The sequence below is a fragment of the Hyalella azteca genome, unplaced genomic scaffold, assembly GCF_000764305.2.
Source record: "Hyalella azteca isolate HAZT.00-mixed unplaced genomic scaffold, Hazt_2.0.2 contig6181, whole genome shotgun sequence".
Lineage (NCBI taxonomy): Eukaryota > Metazoa > Arthropoda > Malacostraca > Amphipoda > Hyalellidae > Hyalella > Hyalella azteca.
In genome coordinates, this window is record NW_025936349.1 from 132497 (window position 1) to 153274 (window position 20778).

Here is a 20778-nt window from a genome sequence, read left to right on the forward strand (position 1 = left end):
TTGATTTATGCTGAAAAATTAAAGGTGATCATTTGAAATCTGGCTCATATTGAAGATACAAAACAGCGTTGAGAATTGAGCATCAATTGTTAATTTATGTGTGGAACTAGGCTAGAGTTTTTTTTCGTGAAAATGATGATTTTTTTTAGTTATGTCCGGCGTTCGCTTTAGATGAATGTAAATTAATTTCATGTTGTTGGGTTTGTAAACACCCTAAGATTTAAGCATTTAAACATGCATCCAGTAGTTCCAGTACACTCCTATATTGCATTTAAATTTAAGTTAATTCTGAAAGTTGACTTCACGAAGATTTTCTCTTGCAGAAGAAGAATTATGTATTCCTGCTCAGTGCTCAATACCTGTTAGTAACAATTTTGACTAAGAGTGTTAGAATATCAACCGTTATTATTGTGAAGCCAGCTATTTTTATACGTAAGTCTTAAGGTGTGAACTATAGAGCCATGTCGATGGAAGACAAAATTCTCGGTTCCGGAATGCACAACTCCGTCTCATCCGGTGCCACCGGCATCAGCACACAGCCTCCATCCCTCCTTGGATCTCCTATCCATTCAGCCCCAAACCTTCCCACGAACTCGATCACCCTTCCTTCTACGCCCCATTTTCACAAGAAGTCTCGTAAAAAGCGTAAGGAACTAGACGCTCTCGTCCCAGAGGAGAAGATACGTCGTAAAAGTTCACTGGGAAGCGCCGGCGCGTCCTGCAGTTTTAACGGGGATTCTGACGATACGGAAGGCGGTCGATTAGGATTGCTACCAAAATCTTCGAGTGCAAACTCGACAAATTTGGGAGTTTGGAGCTTCGTCCCTGGAGTGTTCGCCATCGTGCTGGTCGTGGGCACGGCCGTGATGGCGATGGCTGCACTTCGTCTGCTCATGGTCACACGTCGGGACATGGAGACTTTAACAAGGAGACTCGGTTCGGGTAAGATTACTCAGTTGCTGTGCTAAAAAAATCGATTGAACGGTGCATTTCAATCATGCAATTTTTTAAAAAAGACATAAAGACTATTGAATAGCTGCGTTACAAATTCAAGTGAATGCTGTATTTTGCTAAAAGAACTATGCAGATTGCAGACCTTTCATGAGAAATTTGGTCAGAGTAAGATAATTGATATTTTAATCTAAAAAATGTCTAGTGATGATATCACTTCACTCATGAAAATGTGCTTAATTTTCTTAGAAATTTTTTCGGGTAAAATTATTCGATTGCTATTCTTAAGTAGAAAAATGCCCGGTGCGTCACCCGCATGGAAATAGGCATAATTTTAATTGAAAACCTGGTGCTGGTAAAATTATTTGTAACGTTAATAATTCCCTGCGGTCGCACATGATGCGATGGCGAATTAAACCATCTTATCGAGCAAGACAAAAATGTCCAGAACTAAACCTAATAATTCTCACTTGTTATATGACATTATTCAAAATGCGGACAAACGCACAAATTCTTTCGTACTATAAGTTTATTTATACAACCAATCATTTCTACCCACAACATATCTAATCTATAGTTCAAATAAGCAACCAGAAATACCCCTAACATAATTTCTACACTTTTGACACGTGCTCAATTATTTGATAAATGTTTGTTATTTCATACTAAAAAGATAATTTTGCCTGAAAGAATGCGGTCGAAGTCTAGAATTTACACGTGTTTTTCATGGCATCTCCGTTGCAATTTGAGCTTTTAATTATGGGTATTTGTAGAAATTCTGACGATTCTCAACAGATTCTTTTGTTCTCCTTGCTACGAATAAAATATTTGATATATCCAGAGAATAAATTGGCATAAATAGTCTTAATGTCTTTCTTAATGAGCACCGCAAAAAGACAAAGTCATAAATTCTACAGTTTAATGTGCATTTTTGCCCGTTCGTTGCCTAATGAGCTAATTAACCCCACAATTATTGCAGGAAAGTAACTGCCTAAGTTCTTATCCCTCGCCCCAGTCTTTACTCTCGCCATTACTTTCCAGTCAAATAAATTAGCCAGATAATAGATAAAAAGGATTTATTTAGGGAACTTCTCATAGCTTTTTCTCTCTTTATTTATTTAGGAATTTCTCATAGCATTTGTAAATTTGTGTATGTTTAGTTGTATAATGATTGACTCTGTCCAAAAATTTAAGGCGATTTTATTCGCAAGATTTTAAATTTAGTGATATTGATTTTGCTAGAATTGGCTAGCTAATGAGTTATAAATTTGTGAAAATTAACACGAGTGACTCTTGCTATATATGAATGCTTCGAAAGCTCTTCATTATGACACAAAACTAGTCAAATTCTGGTGATGTTTATAGTATAGAACAAAGTCATGCATGAGGAAAATACATGATATAAATGTTTTCACTGAAAACACAATGAAGTTGCTTATAAATATTTTACCGCTTACGCGAGACCGATGAAATATAGATCCCCAAAGTTCCGGAAAGCTTTCCTCATTTCACTTGAAAAGTCGGATATGAACTTCGGAATCCGCTTGGAGGAAAAGTTTCGTTGGATATCTTTCTCCAGGGGCGGTATAGTCGCTGTATCGCAGCAAAAATATGTCAAAATTTCTCATTTTTCGGCTTCAGTATTCGGTTTTCGCTTGAAATTGATATGAAATAATCTATATTTTTACGTTTACCTGATTCTCCGGGCGTCATGGAAAGAAAAAAACATAACATTTAAATTAGGATTCCTAATCGAGAATCCAGTGAATATCCATGTTAAAGTCGATCATGACAGATCGCTATACTGAAATAGTGGTAAAGATAATCAACCTGATATTTGATGACGCAGTTCAATACCAAATAAAAATGCATGAAATGATAACCGGCTCTTCTGTACTCGAAAAATCATGAACCTTTTAACTTATTAATATTCATTTGCATTGAAATAATAATTTCGAGTGCCATTACAACCATTCAATCTAATACTCATGAATAAATTTCATATGCAAGATATTTTGAGGCTGTGTTGATTCCCACCCGAAAAATATCGAATACATGAGTATTTTGTTCAAAAATCCTGCAAATATTCGCCCAAGCTGCCTTTATCATCACAACTGATCTTGAATGTATATATCATCGTTATATTCGCATGGATATAGCGGTGTCATGAATTGGAAATTTAGAAGCGCTTTGAAGCTATACGCAAATGCCGAACCTTCGCCCGCCGTGAGGTCGAAGGAAGTGCTTGTCACTATATAATTCTAAATACTGATTAGGCGTAAAAAAATATGAATTGTATTTTCAGTAACCGTAATTTGCTTACCATTATTTGCGTAACCGTAATTTGCGTGACCATAATTTGCGTGACCATCATTTGCATAACCGTAATTTGCTCAATCGTAATATACGTAACCGTTATTTGCATGACCGCAATTTGCGTGACCGTAACTTGCATCGCCAAAATTTGCGAAACCGTAAGTTGCTGAACCGTAATCTGCGTAACCGTAATTTGCGTAACCGCAGCTTGCGTAACCGCCGCTTGCGTAACCGTATTTTGCATAACTGTATTTTACATAGCCGTAATTTGCGTACTGACGCAAACACAGTGGGCCCAGCGTTCAGACACCTTGATAGAGCCACGCAAGGCCTTGTCTATTAAAAGCGCTGAACATTTCAGCAGCAGATCGATCGCGCCGTTCAATAAAGTCAAGGCTCACATTCGCCTTGGCCTTGCACGTCCTTTCACGCAGTTCTATTCTAAAGATTAATTATTGATATAAGACTTATTAGGTTATTTGGAGGTTGATGTTTCCTTCCAATTACCTGATATGGGGCTTCTTGAGTTCTTGTGTGTTGAAAGACGATTGAATTTATTCAAAATATAGTTAAAAAAAAATTTCCATCTACTTATCCAGACGAAATAAGTTTCTTATCATGATGACTCTTTTTTAGCATTTGAAATTGCTCAAGGAAAAATGGAGTATATGAAAGCAATATGAAAAACTTACTGAAGAAAACTCATTGGCAAAGAACTGCAAACTTTTTGGCAAAGGTGTAAGTAGTTAATGCAAGGATATGGTAGCACCATGCACGCTTCCAGAGGCTATTGAATTCTGTAAAGTATGCAACAATCCAAAGAAGTAGGCTGCATCTTAGAGCAAGTTGCGTTCATTAGCAAAAGAAAAGACTGCAAGATAACGTGACAGGATTAAATACGATGAATTTATTAACGTTTTTCATTATATTATATTACATTATATTATATTATATTATATTATATTATAACTTTTTAAAATTTCTTATTATTATAAAATATGATAAGTTTTGGGGATTGAAATATACAAGCTGAAGAAATGAAACCTCGGCGGTGCAGTGCAACGTGGTTCGCTATCGCACGAGGCTGCGTTCGCTTAAAGAGGATCGTCCGCGATAGTGCCTGACCTCTGGTGCATTGTTGGTGCACCGCCGGTGCACTGAACTTGTTTACTGAGTGCTAATATGGTGCACTAGCGATGCTCTTATGGTGCTGTGCTGGTGCACTAGCGATGCTCTTAGGGTGCTGTGCTGGTGCACTAGTAATGCTCTCAGAGTGCTGTGCTGGTGCACTAGTAATGCTCTCAGAGTGCTGTTCTGGTGCACTAGCGATGCTCTTAGGGAGCTGTGCTGGTGCACTAGCGATGCTTTTAGGGTGCTGATCTTTAATTCGCGATCTCTAATTCGCACCTTGCTGCTGGTCACGTGCCAGGCATATGCCAGTCAAGGTCCGTTCCTTGTCAGGTGCATTCACATGTTCGGTCCGGTCACGGGCCGTCCTTTCTTCATTTCGTATCATCAGCACAGAAGGATGTGTGAGTTTTTCGGTCGCTAGCTGGCTGTCATTAATTGCTATTACTATTAACGACGAAGAAGAAAGAAAGCCAAAAAGAAATTTTGGCCCATCCCAACCATGAAGGTAGAAAATGAAAAGTTGTATTTCAAGCGTTGTACCTTCGTCCTATGGATGTTGAAACTGAATTTAAAATTATTTTCGGATGTACATTGTCACTTTTGAAATCAATCTATCAAAAATTGAGCGAGGGCTGAAATAAGAAAACGCTATATATAGAAAATCAATCATTTTAAGAGAAAGGCTGGTGGTATGTCTAAGGTAAAAGAAAGGCTGGTGGTATGTCTAAGGTAAGAGAAAGGCTGGTGGTATGTCTATGGTAAAAGAAAGGCTGGCGGTATGTCTAAGGTAAGCGAAAGGCTGGTGGTATGTCTAAGGTAACAGAAAGGCTGGCGGTATGTCTGAGGTAAGCGAAAGGCTGGCGGTATGTCTAAGGTAAGAGAAAGGATGGCGGTATGTCTAAGGTAAGAGAAAGGCTGGCGGTATGTCTAAGGTAGGAAATATTGTGCAACACCGTATATTTGACAATATTCAATGATGAGACTTTCAATTATTTTTCATAACTCATTTGATACAAACAAGAGATTTGTAATGCATCAGTAAATTGTTTGCAAACTAGTGATTATCCGCTCTTTTGTAAATCGCGTTTTCGTTCATTTTCTTTAATACTACATATACATGAATATTCCTAGGATAGTCGTATTTTCCGAAAATAAATACATACATTATATTTTATTAAGACATATATTGAAAATGTATTGAAAATAGATATAAAATATAAAAAATAATTAAAAAATATATCAAATATATAAACAATAAATAATTTCATTATTTTTTAGTTTTAAACTCTGAATTGTTTTTATTTTCAATAGAGTTGCAATCCAGTGTGTAATTAGTTTCCTTTTTGATTAATTGATGAACTTGATGTGTCAATGTTTAATAATGAGTGTCATAGTTATCAATTAGTTTACGTACGGCAAAATTGCTTATATAAGGAGTGAAAAGATACCATTTAAACACTTATTAGGACAGAAATACACAAAATGAATATGATGACATTTATTTAAAGAAGGATATTTTCTCCACTTAACTAATTAAAATTCGTGAAAATCGTGAACTTTTTTTTATTTAAGTAATAGAAATTTCAATTTAATGAAGAGGAAAGGCGATCAAACAAAAAATTCATCGCTGGTTTTCAAGGGAACATTAATTCAAATAAAAAATGATCCTTTCCCTCTTTCATGTTAAAATCTCTTTATAAAATGTAGAATCTCTCTTTTTCATTGGAATATAAACTTTCAATGAGAATAACTCAGAATCATCCGGCTTCGCCCACACTTCAAATAAATCGCAGAAGTGGTGGTGGCAACTGATGGGTTTACTCCTGCTTTGTTGTGTTATGAATGTCTTTATTTTTAATACTCGTTGAAGTTGTGGTAGAGAATTTGGACTCAGCAGCTGATGCGGGTGTCACTGAGCCTGCAAGTGTCGGATTGTTTTCTTTAGGAATATACTTTACTTCTAATTCACTCACTAAGGAAAACACTTTTGATTTAACGTAATGCTGGTCAGCTGGGTGAAATTTCTTGACTGTTGTTGCCATCAACGAAAAAAAGATATCGATTGGGTCCGTAGACTGCTCCTCTCTTTTTATATCAACTAAATATGTCATCAGTGTAGCAAAGGCACTGGTATCATTGTGCTGTAGTTTTCTTTTGAGAGTGCGAGGTTCCTGCTGAGAGATTAAAGCATTTACAGAAGAATTTTCGTCATTTGCTTCACGCACTTCGTTGCATAATTGCTGTGCGCTGTTGTCTTCAGCGTGACCTATTTCTTCAGCATCTTCAATTTCTGTAACATCTTGTTCGGGAGATGGTATTTTCTGTTTTTCTTCTAATAATGAACGCAAGAAAGACATTCGGTCTTCATATTTCCATTTTGGTTTTCTGTCAGCCGATTGTCCACTCTTTGTCAGTTTGTTCATGTACTTGCGATATTGCCCCCGCAGGCTTTCCCATCTGTCTTTGCACTTGGACCCTGAGAACAAGTAGAGGTTGCAATGAGTTAGCCTTTATGTTTTCTTATTACAGGTTTCTGGCTACAGCTAGGAGATTCAAGCATAAGAGTAGCTTTCAGCTACCGTATCGGTCATACAACTACGCATACTATATATTGACCTAAAAGTGTGTCATGCGATAATCAAGATCCAATGATATGTAGAAGCTATACCTACTGGAAGATACGGAGACTGGAAGAAAATTGCTAATGAATGTTGGACGTAGAGGAACTTCCCTAACTGAATTCGTTCATTCGATGGTAAGCATGTAGTCATTGAAACAACAGCAAACAGTGGTTCCCTATATTTCAACTACAATAACATGTTTTCAGTGTTATTTATTAGATTTGGTAGACGTTAATTACAGGCTCTTTCATGCGCAAGCATATGGCAAAAACAATGACACTGGAATCTTTTAAAACTGCAAACTTTGCATATTTATAGACGAGGGCCAATGGAATGTACCAACTGATGTTGCACTTTCTTGAAGAAATGAGCTCTCACCCTATAATATAGCTGGAGATGATGCTTTCTCACTAAAAACAAATTTAATACGGTCATATCCAGGCCCACAAACTAAACACGATGTGACGAAAAGGACACAACTTTCGTTATCAGGAGCGAGGAGGATGGTTGAGTGTTCATTTGGCATACCAACCGACCTTCAGGTTACATAAAAGAAAAAGCAAATCCTTCGAATACTAACACAGTTATTACAACTACATAAATATCTTTCAATCTAATACATTCTAACATCGTTTCGATACCAGAAACTCCTGACATGCCCTATCCTAATACTCCCAATGAGACGAAGAGGCGAAATGCCGCATGAGAGGCATTGAGCGTGAGAGAGACAATGAAAGACTATTTCAGTCGAAGTTAGAGACACAATGAAATACTATTCTATTGGTTTGGAGCACTGGCAAAATGACAAATTATAAACATTCACAGTAGTGTGAACCTTACCTTCGTAACCGATCTGTTTGACTATATGCACCCAACTTCTTCTTTTGGTCACTGCATCGCTGTAGTATTGTGATGAGTAGTCATACAACTCAGGCCTCGCTTTCACCAGATCAATGAGGAATTCATCTGAAAGTATGAGATGTAATTAGCACTAATTGTGGTGTTTATGTTAGAAAAGATGATAAAGTACATCCTAATTACGCAGTTGTTAAAAATTTGTAGTTAAGTAAGTTGTTTTTGGTAATTATTTGAGTGCTTCAGTTTTGTGAGCATTTCTATCTCGAGGAATATTCAGAGTCTTACTCAATTAAATTCTTACAAATCAAAGTTAATATTTCCAACGCTCATGATTAAAAAATCTACCTTTTAATGTAAAAACAATTACCCTTATTTGTAACGAAATGGGGTATCTTTCGATACTTCGTTTCTTAACTTATATTTTTTTACAACAGTTCGTATCTGTATGAAACAAAGCACCTTAACCTAGGTACTTATAGAAATCATATTAAATTGTGTATATTCAATTGTGTATATTTGTGACAATATTCAATTGTTTACATGCCTTTTGTGTGATCCCATTGTTGTCTGGCGTTACTTCTATCCATCTCGTATTTGTTTTGAAGATCAACGGAGGCACCAACACTCCTCTTGCCCAGAGATATGCTACCGGACTGAACCTTTGCTAATTCACACAGCCGTGCAAGGCACGTGCCATGCCAGTCACGTCCCGGTCATAATATCTTTTGCATTGATCGTGCCTTTCATGGCAGGTGCCTTGTATGGCTGGAGTGAATACATCCATAGAAATGCATTAAAGAATATTTGACTGGACCTTGACTGGCATATGCCCTGCACGTGCCCGGCAGTGTGGGGTGAATCAGGCATAAGGGTGCTAGTGCACTAGCGATGCTCTTAGGGTGTTGTGCTGGTGCACTAGTGATGCTCTCAGGATGCATGCTGTGCTGGTGCACTAGCGATGCTCTTAGGGTGTTGTGCTGGTTCACTAGCAATGCTCTTAGGGTGTTGTGCTAGTGCACTAGCGATGCTCTTAGGGTGTTGTGCTGGTGCGCTAGTAATGCTCTTAGGGTGTTGTGCTGGTGCACTAGTAATGCTCTTAGGGCGTTGTGCTAGTGCACTAGCGATGCTCTTAGGGTGTTGTGCTGGTGCACTAGCGATTTTCCTAGGGTGTTGTGCTGGTGCACTAGCGATGCTCCTAGGGTGTTGTGCTGGTGCACTAGTAATGCTCTTAGGGTGTTGTGCTAGTGCACTAGCGATGCTCTTAGGGTGCTGTGCTGGTGCACTAGCGATGCTCTTAGGGTGTTGTGCTGGTGCACTAGTAATGCTCTCAGCGTGCTGTGCTGGTGCACTAGCGATGCACAGAATAAGCGTGCACAGCAGATGAATTCTATGACCACTTGTGAGGCATGCCGTGCTAAATATTACTTTAAGATTTATTGCAACTTATTACGATTCGTTCCGAACCACAAAATGAGGTGTCTTGCAGAGTCATATGGCAGAGTTGCAGACTGCGGTGTCTTGCAGAGTCATATGGCAGAGTTGCAGACTGCGGTGTCTTGCAGAGTCATATGGCAGAGTTGCAGACTGCGGTGTCTTGCAGAGTCATATGGCAGAGTTGCAGACTGCGGTGTCTTGCAGAGTCATATGGCAGAGTTGCAGACTGCGGTGTCTTGCAGAGTCATATGGCAGAGTTGCAGACTGCGGTGTCTTGCAGAGTCATATGGCAGAGTTGCAGACTGCGGTGTCTTGTCAGCTGAATGACTGTCAAGCTAAGAGCTGTCATCGTGTCAAAGCTCTATATTATTTTACAATAAATTTAGCTCAAATGTCACTCATAAATCAGGTACAAAAACCAGCAGACTCACTTTTATCCAATCGCTGTATCCCCCAACACAAACACTCAGAGAAGTGAATGGGTTATATTGTTTTAGTAGTGAAACACTCTCTTACCCACAGGACGAGCAGAGAGCACCGATGAGCCCTTTTGCCGAGCCAAAGTGGGTCAGGATGACACATCCTAAAGAAAAAAGAGCATTGCAATTAGGACAAAGTCTAACAAATTTCTTTGAGTTCATTCGGACTTCCGCGTTTGGCGGCCGCCGCTTCTATTGATTGCCTGGGGACGGGGGAAGTGGGGACGGGGGAAGTGGGGACGGGGGAAGTGAGGACGGGGGAAGTGGGGACCGGGGACGTGGGGCTGACCATTTAAAATCACCATCTTCAGATCAGGTTATCAGATGACAAAACTGATATATGTAGCCAGAATATTTACTCAATCAGCAGTAACTCTGATATTATCTTTTTGAGTTGAGCAGTGGAGATAAATTTATTTGTTCAATATTTCATAAAATATTTCTGACCTAAAAATTGGAAACGAATTTATTCATGTTTTAATTAAATATTTTCGACTCCTACAGTGGAGGCGCGTAGTTCGGAGCTGCCGGCGCGGTTCCACGAGGCGCACGTTCGGCTGCAGGCGCTGCAGCGCAACACCAGCGCGCTCTGGGACGCCGCGCAGGCCTTCAGAGACGCGCTCGACACGCACGCCAGCAAGGCGAGTGTCTGCTGCAGTCTGAGTTTTTATTATTATTATTATTGTTATTATTATTATTTTTATTATTATTATTATTAATGTTATTATCATTATTGTTATTATTATTATTATTATTATTAATATTATTATTATTATTATTCCACGAAGCGATTGTCGTGGCGTCTCGTTCAGATCAAACTTCGAGGGCACGTTACAAGTGGCTAAAAATACACGAAAAGACTGCGAGTTGTTGGTGGCAGGATGAAATTCTAGGACTAATTTATCTATTATGAATCTAATTATAGGATCAAGATTTATTGAGCATAATAATTTGACAGGATGAAATTCTAGGACTAATTTATCTATTATGAATCTAATTATAGGATCAAGATTATTGAGCATAATAATTTGACAGGGTGAAATTCTAGGACTAATCTATCTATTATAAATATTATTATAGGATCAAGATTATTCAGCATAACACTTTGACATGGTGAAATTCTAGGGCTAATCTATCTATTATAAATCTAATTATTGGATAAGCATTTATTGAGCATAATAATTTGACAGGATGAAATTCTAGGACTAATCTATTTATTATAAATATGATTCTAGGTCAATATTAATTGAGCGTAATAATTTGATCAGTTGCTGGTGGTTTTGGTACGAGTTGGTGATGGTGTTTAAGATCCAGGGCACGCAACTGATTATTCAATCATTCCAGATTGAATATCGGCTATAACTATTTGTCTACTACCGATGATTAGCGCCATGATTATACGTATTAGTAGACTGAATTCCACTTAGTTTAAATGAAGGTGAGACATTATTATTTTTTGAATTTAGCTTCACTGAATAGTTAGCTTTATTAACCTAATGCACAAAAATATTCTCGCTGTTTTAAAATTTGTGTAGTAAATTACCACTGGATGAACGGAGTGAGTCAAAATGAATATAAAGAACGGGATAAACTGTCGTCGTGATTGGTGCAGGTTGACAAGCTGCAGGTCGAAGTCAGCAGCCTGCAGAGCTCCGTGCAGGCCAGTCCCCTGCTGTCCTCTGTGCCGCAGGACGTACAGGCTCTGCAGGTCTCAGTGGCGTCGTTTGGCAGCACTCTGCAGGACCTACAGAGCGCCCTCCGAGCTGGCAAGGCTGACCAGAGCACCGCTCATTCTGACCTGCAGCTGGTTAAGGTCTGCATTTCGTTATTAACATAGTTTAATAAATCGTACCAACATTAACGTTCATTACATAATATAATGATATAAGCATAAGTCGTTGTTAACATGATACCTTCGCACGAAATCATAGCCTCATGATTGAGAGTTTATATCTTCGCACCCGTTTTTTATCACGTTTTTCTTAGCTCGCTTTCGTGTCTGTGATGATCAAATCTTGCAATCGATATTTCACCAACTTTCCCATTAGCTAGCGCTCTGAAACATATATCAGCAATACACTTATCAAATGTTCAATGAACCATCATATTCATCATATCAAGTAATCACCAAACAATTAAATACACATGCGCCCCAAGTTTTTCGTTTTAGATGTTGTAAAATATTTTAACTGAAATACAAAAGACCAAGAGAATGAAAGCAAACAGAGATCAGTAGCTGCCGAAAAATTATTTTCTACTTTCGAGTCCACATGAAAAACGTGGTCTTTAAAAATTTTTTTTATACATTTTATATTCATAAAACATTATGTACAATAGTACGTCTTGCTTATGGCCCACGTGTATCATGAATTAATAATTAATGATTTCTAATAAAATTTATTAACAAAACTAAGATTATTCTATTGCTTATTCTCACGTTGGTCCTTGATGGGAGTTACGATATTAGTAACGCTATAATATCACTAAAAAACTGCGCTGCAACTCATCCACACGACAACATTTTTTCTCGCTTCGAATCACCGACATGTGGAACAGCCTCCCCGATGACATCGTTGGCACTCCGAGTATGAACGCGTTCAAGAACAGACTAGATAAAGCTATGGAAAAATATATGTTCAGACTTGAAATGCCTAGCACCATATCGAACCCGGTGGAAGTATAGTAGCTATTTCAAACTATCGTCAGTCTTGAAAAAATCCGATCAAAGGACCTGCCTTTGGATCTTTTATGAACAAGGCACGAAAAGTTCAAGAATCGGCGACAGGCCACAGCAGGCCTACTCCTCAGCGCCGAAATTGCTATGTTAATATCATTAAAAATCTTCATCATATTTTATGTTATAGACATGAAAAGTGCAGCGAGAATGTCAAAATAATCGATTAACGAAGCTAGTAAAGAAAAAAAATTACTAGAACTATCAACTATAAATAGACACACTGATCATTCAAAGATGATCAATGTGTTAAAATGATTTGATGAATCATTAAATCATTAAAAATGATTTGATGATTCATCAAATCATTTTAACCCTCATCAGGCTGAGACAAGTTAAAAAAATTAGCGTGATCACGATTATAATTTTTAAGGTCGTTAAGCTCATCTGACCGCAAATATGACCTTAAATCACAGGCAATATCTTAGAGTTTAAACTTCAATATGTAACCATGCACCATCCCATGCAGGTAATGAAGAAGTGTGAAAATTTCACTATTAACCACCAAACCTTCGTAAATCACGCATGTTTAACTATATGAACGTGCTAGCTAACTAGCTGAAGCATTGGTAAACATGAGGTCACTAATTAACCTAACTACATAAACGTGCATCATGATAGAACGCGATAGACATCATGATAGAACGCGTCGTAAATCACGCATGTTTAACTATATGAACGTGCTAGCCAAAAATCGAAGCACTGGTAAATATGAGGTGACTAATTAACCTAACTACAAGAACGTGCATCATGATAGAACGCGATAGGCATCATGATTGAACGCTTCTTGAATCACGCATGTTTAACTATATGAACGTGCTAGCTAACTAGCTGAAGCGCTAGTAAACAAGAGGTCACTAACTAACCTAACTACATGAATGAGCTTCATGATACATGCCCCGGCACAGGCTGCGGTGTCGGCGCTGCAGGAGGCCACAACACTGCCGTCCGAGGCCGGCGGAGGGCCGGTTGGGGCCGCGGTGACGGCCCTGCAGCGGCACCTACAGGCGCTTGAGGCGTCTTTCCAGACAGCGCTGGGGAATGATACGTCCTGGCACACGAACCTGAGTGGTAGCATCCGGCAGATCAAGGTGAGATGATAGTTATACTGAGAGTGATCCCTGAGTGTCAGCATCAGGAGTTAAAGTTGGAGGATAATGATACTGAGAGTTATTCCTGAGTGACAGCATCAGGAGTTAAAGTTGGAGGATAATGATACTGAGAGTTATTCCTGAGTGACAGCATTAGGAGTTGAAGGTGGGAAGACAATCATTCCTATTCTTACAAAACGACAGCAAACAGCGGTTAAATGACAGTGAATGTGCGATAGATGTTGAGTATTTACGTAGCCAAATTACATCAATAATTTTATTATAACTGTAAATGCGTTAGCTTCCAAACTGCGTGAATCAAATGAGCTTCAAAAGTCCATACGTTAAATTTGTCCCCTAAAGAATAACTTTAGTCGAAGTGATTTGCAAAAAAATTGTATTTAAATTTCATTAATTTTCAGTTTCTGCGCATTCCTTATTCAATAGTAAATATTTGTTCGTTTTCATCCAAAAATTGCAGTAGTAAGTAACTGACCGCGTCCTTACTTTCAGAATCAACAAGAAAGTCAAGACATTTTGGTGAAGAATATCACCGAAGAGCTTCATAACCGAGCACCACCATCGTCAAGTAATGACATCGTCACCACTTTGAGGGATGACGTGAAGAACATAAGCGATGAAATTCACAAACTGCAACGTCTTAACGAAGCCATCGATGATCTCGCTCAGGTATGAATAAAACCTTGGTTAAAGTTGAATTTTATTTTTGAATATTTATTATTCTTTATCAATTTTGACGCGAAAGTTTAATTCGTGCGCGTACTGAAGAGAGTTATAAGGGAATATACTGTAATGAAATTCGAATTTCTTGGTGTAAATTGCAATAAGTTACACGAAACCTACGTTAGAGAACGTATTCATAATGAAAATTTAACTTTTTCAATAGGTTAATAGAAACTTGAATGCATCTCAGAAAACCGATTGTGCTTAACTCCATAATATAAAATTTGCATTAGTGTTAACAATGTAAAATAATTTTACCTCTAAGGCATTATGTGGATTTGAAAATATATGCTGCATAAGAATCTTTTATTTATTTCGTTATCTTTCAAGCAGAATGTCAGTGTGGTGAAAGGCGTTGAAAAGAAGCTTGAAGGTAGTCAGCTTCAGCTTGCCAGCAGTGTCAGTTCCTTGAAGCAGCAACTGCTTGCGCTTCAGCACTCAGTTTCAGCGCTGACACCGCTGACCACGACCACAGCTACTCCTGACAACCACCCACTCACAACTGCGTACTCCAGACAGCGTAGATCAGCTGACACTGCTGGAAATTCCGACAATGAAGCTGACTTAAGTGCTGAATATGACTTGGAGTCTGAGTATCATGAGTACTTGGAGCCTGAGGATCAAGAGTATGAGGGAAATTTGGGAATTGATGAGCCAACAATTTTGGAGCAGGAGACTGACATGGCGAATAATAATGAAATTGATAATGGAGATTCAATACGAAGAGGCGGAATGATAATCAATCGTAACGAAGTGAATGGTGCTTTTATGAATGGGAATGACAATTACAGGATCGGTCATTTAGGAAATCCAGAAACGCCTGTCTCGATGCCTGCAACAACAGAACACGAGACAGAAGTTTCGAGATCATCGGATGCGGTCATTGATAAAATCCCAACATCAGATGCAGGTGCGTTTGGAAACGGCGATAAATAATGCAGAATAATAAAGCAGGTTAGTGAATCTTTCCTTTTTTTATTCCAAAATGGTTTTATTATTTCAAATCTTTCTTCTTTTTTTATTACAAAAGGAATTTTTTTACAAACATTTGTTCTTTTTCTTTTGTTTTATTCAAAAGTGATATTTTTTACTCCAAATCACTGCTGTAAATTTAAGTGCGGAGATAGAACGTAAGTAAGTGAGGCTGAAAACTAATTGCAGTTTCTTTTTCAAGTTTTTTTTCACTTTTCAAGGAAAAGTGTACAAAAATTCAGTATTGTCAATATACTTTGATATTGAAGGGACAAAGCCTGATCAATGAGCTTTGCTGCACCGGGTAAAGTACGAAAGCTTTGCTATGATTCCGGACTTGGGTGTTATTATATTATAACTTTTTGGAAATATTTGACATTAACACGTTAAGTTCATGGGCATCTCGTCAGGCAACCTGCCATACCGGATGAGATGGATTTTAAAACCCTTTAGAGCCCAATTTATTAAGTTCCTGTGTAGAATGTGGTGCTATTGAAGAATGGACTTAGTTATACTTCTACTTTGCATCCAGTCGGTGATTGTGCGAATTTCAAGAAGAAAAGGATTAATTAGTAAGAAATTTATTTGGTTTGTTTGGAAGTTTCGGAATATATGCCCTGTGATTTACTTGTGTTTGGTATATATATTGTGCGAGGTGTGCGGGTTGAGGGATAAAATTGCGTAATGTGAACTTGTACCTGAGTGATATGTACAAGATGTAATGATTTATCTGACTTTCACGCCTTGGTGTCCTGCAAGGGATATTTTTTTCTTGTATGTGGACGAATTTGTGATGATGGTTATGTACTAGAAGGAAATTGACGTGTAAAATTCCGCACATAAGGAAATTTAAATTTCGTACAAGCGCTACGACGATGAACACGTACCTATTAGTGCTTATACGTAACAATATTGTTATAAGAGTGCTGAAATTTTTACTTGTCATTTTCTTGTCATTTTTTAAATGAATCTCACGATATGTACTAACGATTAAATATCTGGTACAGCACCGTTTTTTTGCCTCATGTTTTAAAATAAATTTTTGCAATATTGTTCTGATTTTATTTTGCACTGAAAATATTGCTTTTTGTTGCAGGCACCCCCAACTAGCGACTGCCTCCGTCAACAACTGACATCCCTTCGAATGGTTCAAGATCTGGTGCCAACATACTACGTTCGTTGCGTCTTAGGCAATATAAGTCACAACAAAGGACCGCTCATATCGTGCAAAGACTCGCATTATGTGCACCGCTCGAAATGTGACCAGGAAATACCAAGGCGTTCTGGAAGATTTTCCTTTCAACTTTTCCGATATGTTTTGTGAGATGAATGTGTTCTAATGATTGAATGGCTTAAAATCAATTGGAAGATAGAGGAACTGTTTTATGAAATTAATTTTGAAGAGAAGCAAGGGATACGAAAGGGTCAAATGAATTGTCGCTTATGTAGATAACTGCTGTTGCCTGTTATGTCTGATCAGGAAAAAGAAAAAAGAGCCGAGTTTTAATAAATTGCGCTAAATTTGCCTTTTTTTGGTAAAATTAATTTTTTTGGAAAGTTTACATATAGGCGATCTAAGTGTGGAGTATTGAACGATTATTTTATAGATTGAAATGCAACCAAATGCGAATCGATTGTCTTACTAACGTCATCATCTGTGCAAATCACAATCCAAACTCCAAGATACTTTCAAAACCTAATATGTAAAAAAATATATTTTCAACCACTAATGATTCAGGTTACCGCTCGCTATTTACAAGTCGGTTATAATCCAGCCTTGAGCAACGACCTAACGCGGCAAGTGTAAACGCTTTGTGCTTCAAGATTTTCGGCAGTGTTTTGTGAATGTCAATTGGTTACATGCTTACTGCTTGTCCCTATCAGCTTCATGCTATTGTCATGATTCTTTGAAACTTTTAAGTTTCTTTATGAATTTCGTGTAAGCAGGTTCTTGAAGCAGGTTTTCTATGAGGCGGAGGTTAGTCCTAACATCGCAAAAAATGTACAGCTTGCTGTGAATTAATGTAGAAAAATTAAAATTCGTATGTAAAATTATATAATTTTGGATGACTTGTAATTCAATGGGTCCCTAATTTCTGACTTAAAGGTAAATATAACACAAATTGAATAAACGACTCTAAGAAGACGGACGCCAAACTATAAACAATGTCTGCTGCGTAGAGCCCAATTCTTTTAGCTAGCGGCTGTCTTTCGCAAGTGAACTCGCATTGCGCAGTATTATTGTCATAATATCAGTATCCGTTACCCATAATTACCAATTTTGCAGGAAGATGATGATGTTTATGAGAAATGATGTTTATGAGAGATGATGTTTATGTGCAGGAAGATGATATGCTTGAGTGTTATTGCATTTCTCGTCTTCATGCTTACATGTTATGCTCCTCTGGCCGTCCACTAAAACTTTTGTCTAACCTAGCACTGAACCTAACATCCTTAATTAATTAAGCGAGACTACATTAATTACGTGTTTTATGAGGCTGATATTAACAGCCCATCACTTACGTATTTTTTGGTCGATGTTTCTCACCCAATGATAATATCATTGGTCATAATATTCAAAGACTATAGGTTTGCAAGGATTAATAATAAGACTTTTTAGTTTAGTTTAAGTATTCACAACGAAAATTAGAGATATTTATTCCGCTTAAAACAATTTTATGTTGCATTCGAGTATCGAGGTTAATAAAGCAGAAATTTTAGCGTATTTTCGCCTGACGGGCGTAGCGAATGTATTCTTTATAGTTATCTCATTAGCATTAGCATCTAATTTCTTATTATGCTTCTCAATTATCAGTAACTGCTTTGTTCGATCATGTCAGAATTTGCAGCGCTTGTAAGAAAAATTTACGTGAAAAGTAAAAAGTTTATCGCCGTATATTAGTTCACTTTATGAAATAAAGCGTAGGCATTTAGACGAATTTCGATGTAAAAATATGGTGAAACTAAGCTTAGGTTCTGAGGTGAAATTTTTGTTAATCAATAATGCATGTTTCTTTGTTCGTAATTGTGAGAGCGATTCCAGAGAAAATTCGTCATTCCAGGCATGCATAATTGGATTCACTATACGGAAGAGAGTAATAAAATATTTCTAAGTGTGCTGATGTCCTGTTCAGAGTTACGTTATTTATATTTCATACTATATTTGCTCTGAAAATTAAATCCCGGGATAACGAATGCCTCATTAAAGTTCTGTGCAATAAACCTGCCTCGTGTTACGAACATACCTAAAAATATGGAGTCCATTGACTGCTGGATCATGTCAATGTTGGCTATCCGACTCTTCATTCACAGAGCCTCTAGAAACTTTAGAATTCCCTTTCAAGTTATATACAGTAAGTTATTACAACTTACAACGTTAACGTTACTTTGCAGAAAATAGTGCAAACTGTTTTAATGGTGATTAAAGCCAGCATTTTTCATATATCAAGTGACAAAATTATAGCACGCTGCTTTACGCGGTAGACACGAAATACAGTTCATTAGACGGGAAGACAAGTCCAGTAGAATTCTCAAGTATATTGATTGGACTTTCCTTAGCAGCGGCCCGTTGACAACTTATCGCGCCAGCAACGTCCGTTCAACAGTATGTGAAATCACATGCATAACGTCAATAAAATGCCCAACAAAGAAGCTAGTTCCAGTTATAATAAACAATCTTCATATGTGTAACGCAACTAAGGTTAGTGAATATTTTCATCTTAATTTGTTCGTTAGTTCCTAAAAGCTTCGTGAATGGAGACGTCGGTCGTGTTGTCTTAGGGTTACATTTAGAGACCAATTTGTTGTTAGTAGGAGAGCTTTGTAGTTGTTAAGGCAGCTTCACAGAGTTCAAATTACGGAAGGCCGTGCGACCGATATTGTTCCGCGCTCCGTAAAACATATGATTGCATTTGGTTTTAGGCTCATTTACCTTAGGCCAACCAGATCTCAGCAAACCGTAGTAACCTAATAAGAATTTTGTCGTTCATCTTCGACATTCCGTACTTTGAATTCTGAGTAGCCAGTCTATAGATGTTTCGTAGATATAGTAACAGCTTTTGAGTGTATCACGTCTCCATCATGTGGCATTTGACGCGGCCAACACTTCGCTAGCGAGTCTTGATTTATCTTAAAGCATCAACTTTCCAGGGCATAGGTGCTCTTATCAGAACAGGGCGTATTTTCGCTACTGTTTGTCAATAACGCCAGCTTTGGTCACCAGATTTTTTCTCAAGTGAAAAAAGCTGGTACCGATCTCTTCTTCACCGAAGAGTTCGGTACCGAAAATTATACCGAACTCTTCACAAGCGAAGAAGTTTGGTGCTACACGTACGTCGTCACTTGAACTAATTTTTCGTTGTTGACTTGAGTATTTTAACTTATTCCGATGTAAGTATTGTAATGCGGTCGCTGAATTCAGCTGATTGCATCACGGCGAGAATTCGACTTAAAACTAATGATGTTCCGTTTTGTGTATGTATTTTAATCGCTCGCATAGCATTTCTGGAATAAAATTCAATTGTTTAAGAACCTTTCAAAAGGTGATGGAAAGTTTCTAAATAAATTCTTTACATGAAATCTATCTATTCCCATTTCAATTTTTTCAAAAAAGCTGCGCTGTTCATCGCATTCCAAATAACCGAATTAAATGTAAGTCCTGACACGAAATATCACAAGACTCGTTTTTCTTGCTATTTTGAAGCTGTTTTAAATTCGTTTAGCCTACAACAAGGAAATACTATTCGTTAAAAATATAGAAATTTCTGAGCTAGCAGCCCGGCAAAACTGGAAATTTCCCCATTTTTTCTATTATTCGCAGTCTCTATATACACATATATACATATATATATACAGTGGGGGGAAATAAATATTCGTACACTTGAAAAATCGTATTTTAATGTATGTAAGTACACAAACTTAACAGGAAAAGTGATTTAAATTATGTATAGAGACGCATAGTATTCAAAAATACTATCAAAAGAAATTAAATCTCAATGCAGCAAAAACAATGCAACATGTTCACTTTTCGGGTGAAAAAAGTATTCGTACAAAACAATAAATCCGCATTATTTTAATTTAATACTTGGTTGAATACCCTTTATTCAGCTCAACAGACACCAGTCTATTTCTATACGTCTCGACCAATGATTTGCAGATGCTGACTGGTATTTTATACCATTCTTCTATTAAAATAATGCGGATTTATTGTTTTGTACGAATACTTTTTTCACCCGAAAAGTGAACATGTTGCATTGTTTTTTGTTGCATTGAGATTTAATTTCTTTTGATAGTATTTTTGAATACTATGCGTCTCTATAAATAATTTAAATCACTTTTCCTGTTAAGTTTGTGTACTTACATACATTAAAATACGATTTTTCAAGTGTACGAATATTTATTTCCCCCCACTGTATGTATAAACCAGATTACAAATGAAGGAATTACAA

At 37.5% G+C, this 20778-nt stretch overlaps 1 protein-coding gene across 1 annotated transcript; it reads left to right on the forward strand.

The window, feature by feature from the left end:
• Window positions 1-323: 323 nt before the first annotated feature.
• On the forward strand, window positions 324-19909 carry LOC108670316. Its single transcript, XM_018157778.2, has 7 exons — window positions 324-942; window positions 10295-10431; window positions 11403-11603; window positions 13433-13615; window positions 14129-14305; window positions 14693-15269; window positions 16428-19909. The coding sequence occupies exons 1-7, from the start codon at window positions 462-464 to the stop codon at window positions 16439-16441; spliced, it is 1770 nt and encodes a 589-aa protein (XP_018013267.1). The 5' UTR covers window positions 324-461; the 3' UTR covers window positions 16442-19909.
• Window positions 19910-20778: the final 869 nt, after the last annotated feature.

Coding starts and splice junctions, on each gene's coding strand:
- LOC108670316 (XM_018157778.2), top strand. CDS start 462: ATGTCGATGGAAGACAAAATTCTCGGTTCCGGAATGCACAACTCCGTC. Junction 10,432..11,402: donor TCGACACGCACGCCAGCAAG/GCGAGTGTCTGC, acceptor TGATTGGTGCAG/GTTGACAAGCTGCAGGTCGA. Junction 11,604..13,432: donor CTGACCTGCAGCTGGTTAAG/GTCTGCATTTCG, acceptor GCCCCGGCACAG/GCTGCGGTGTCGGCGCTGCA.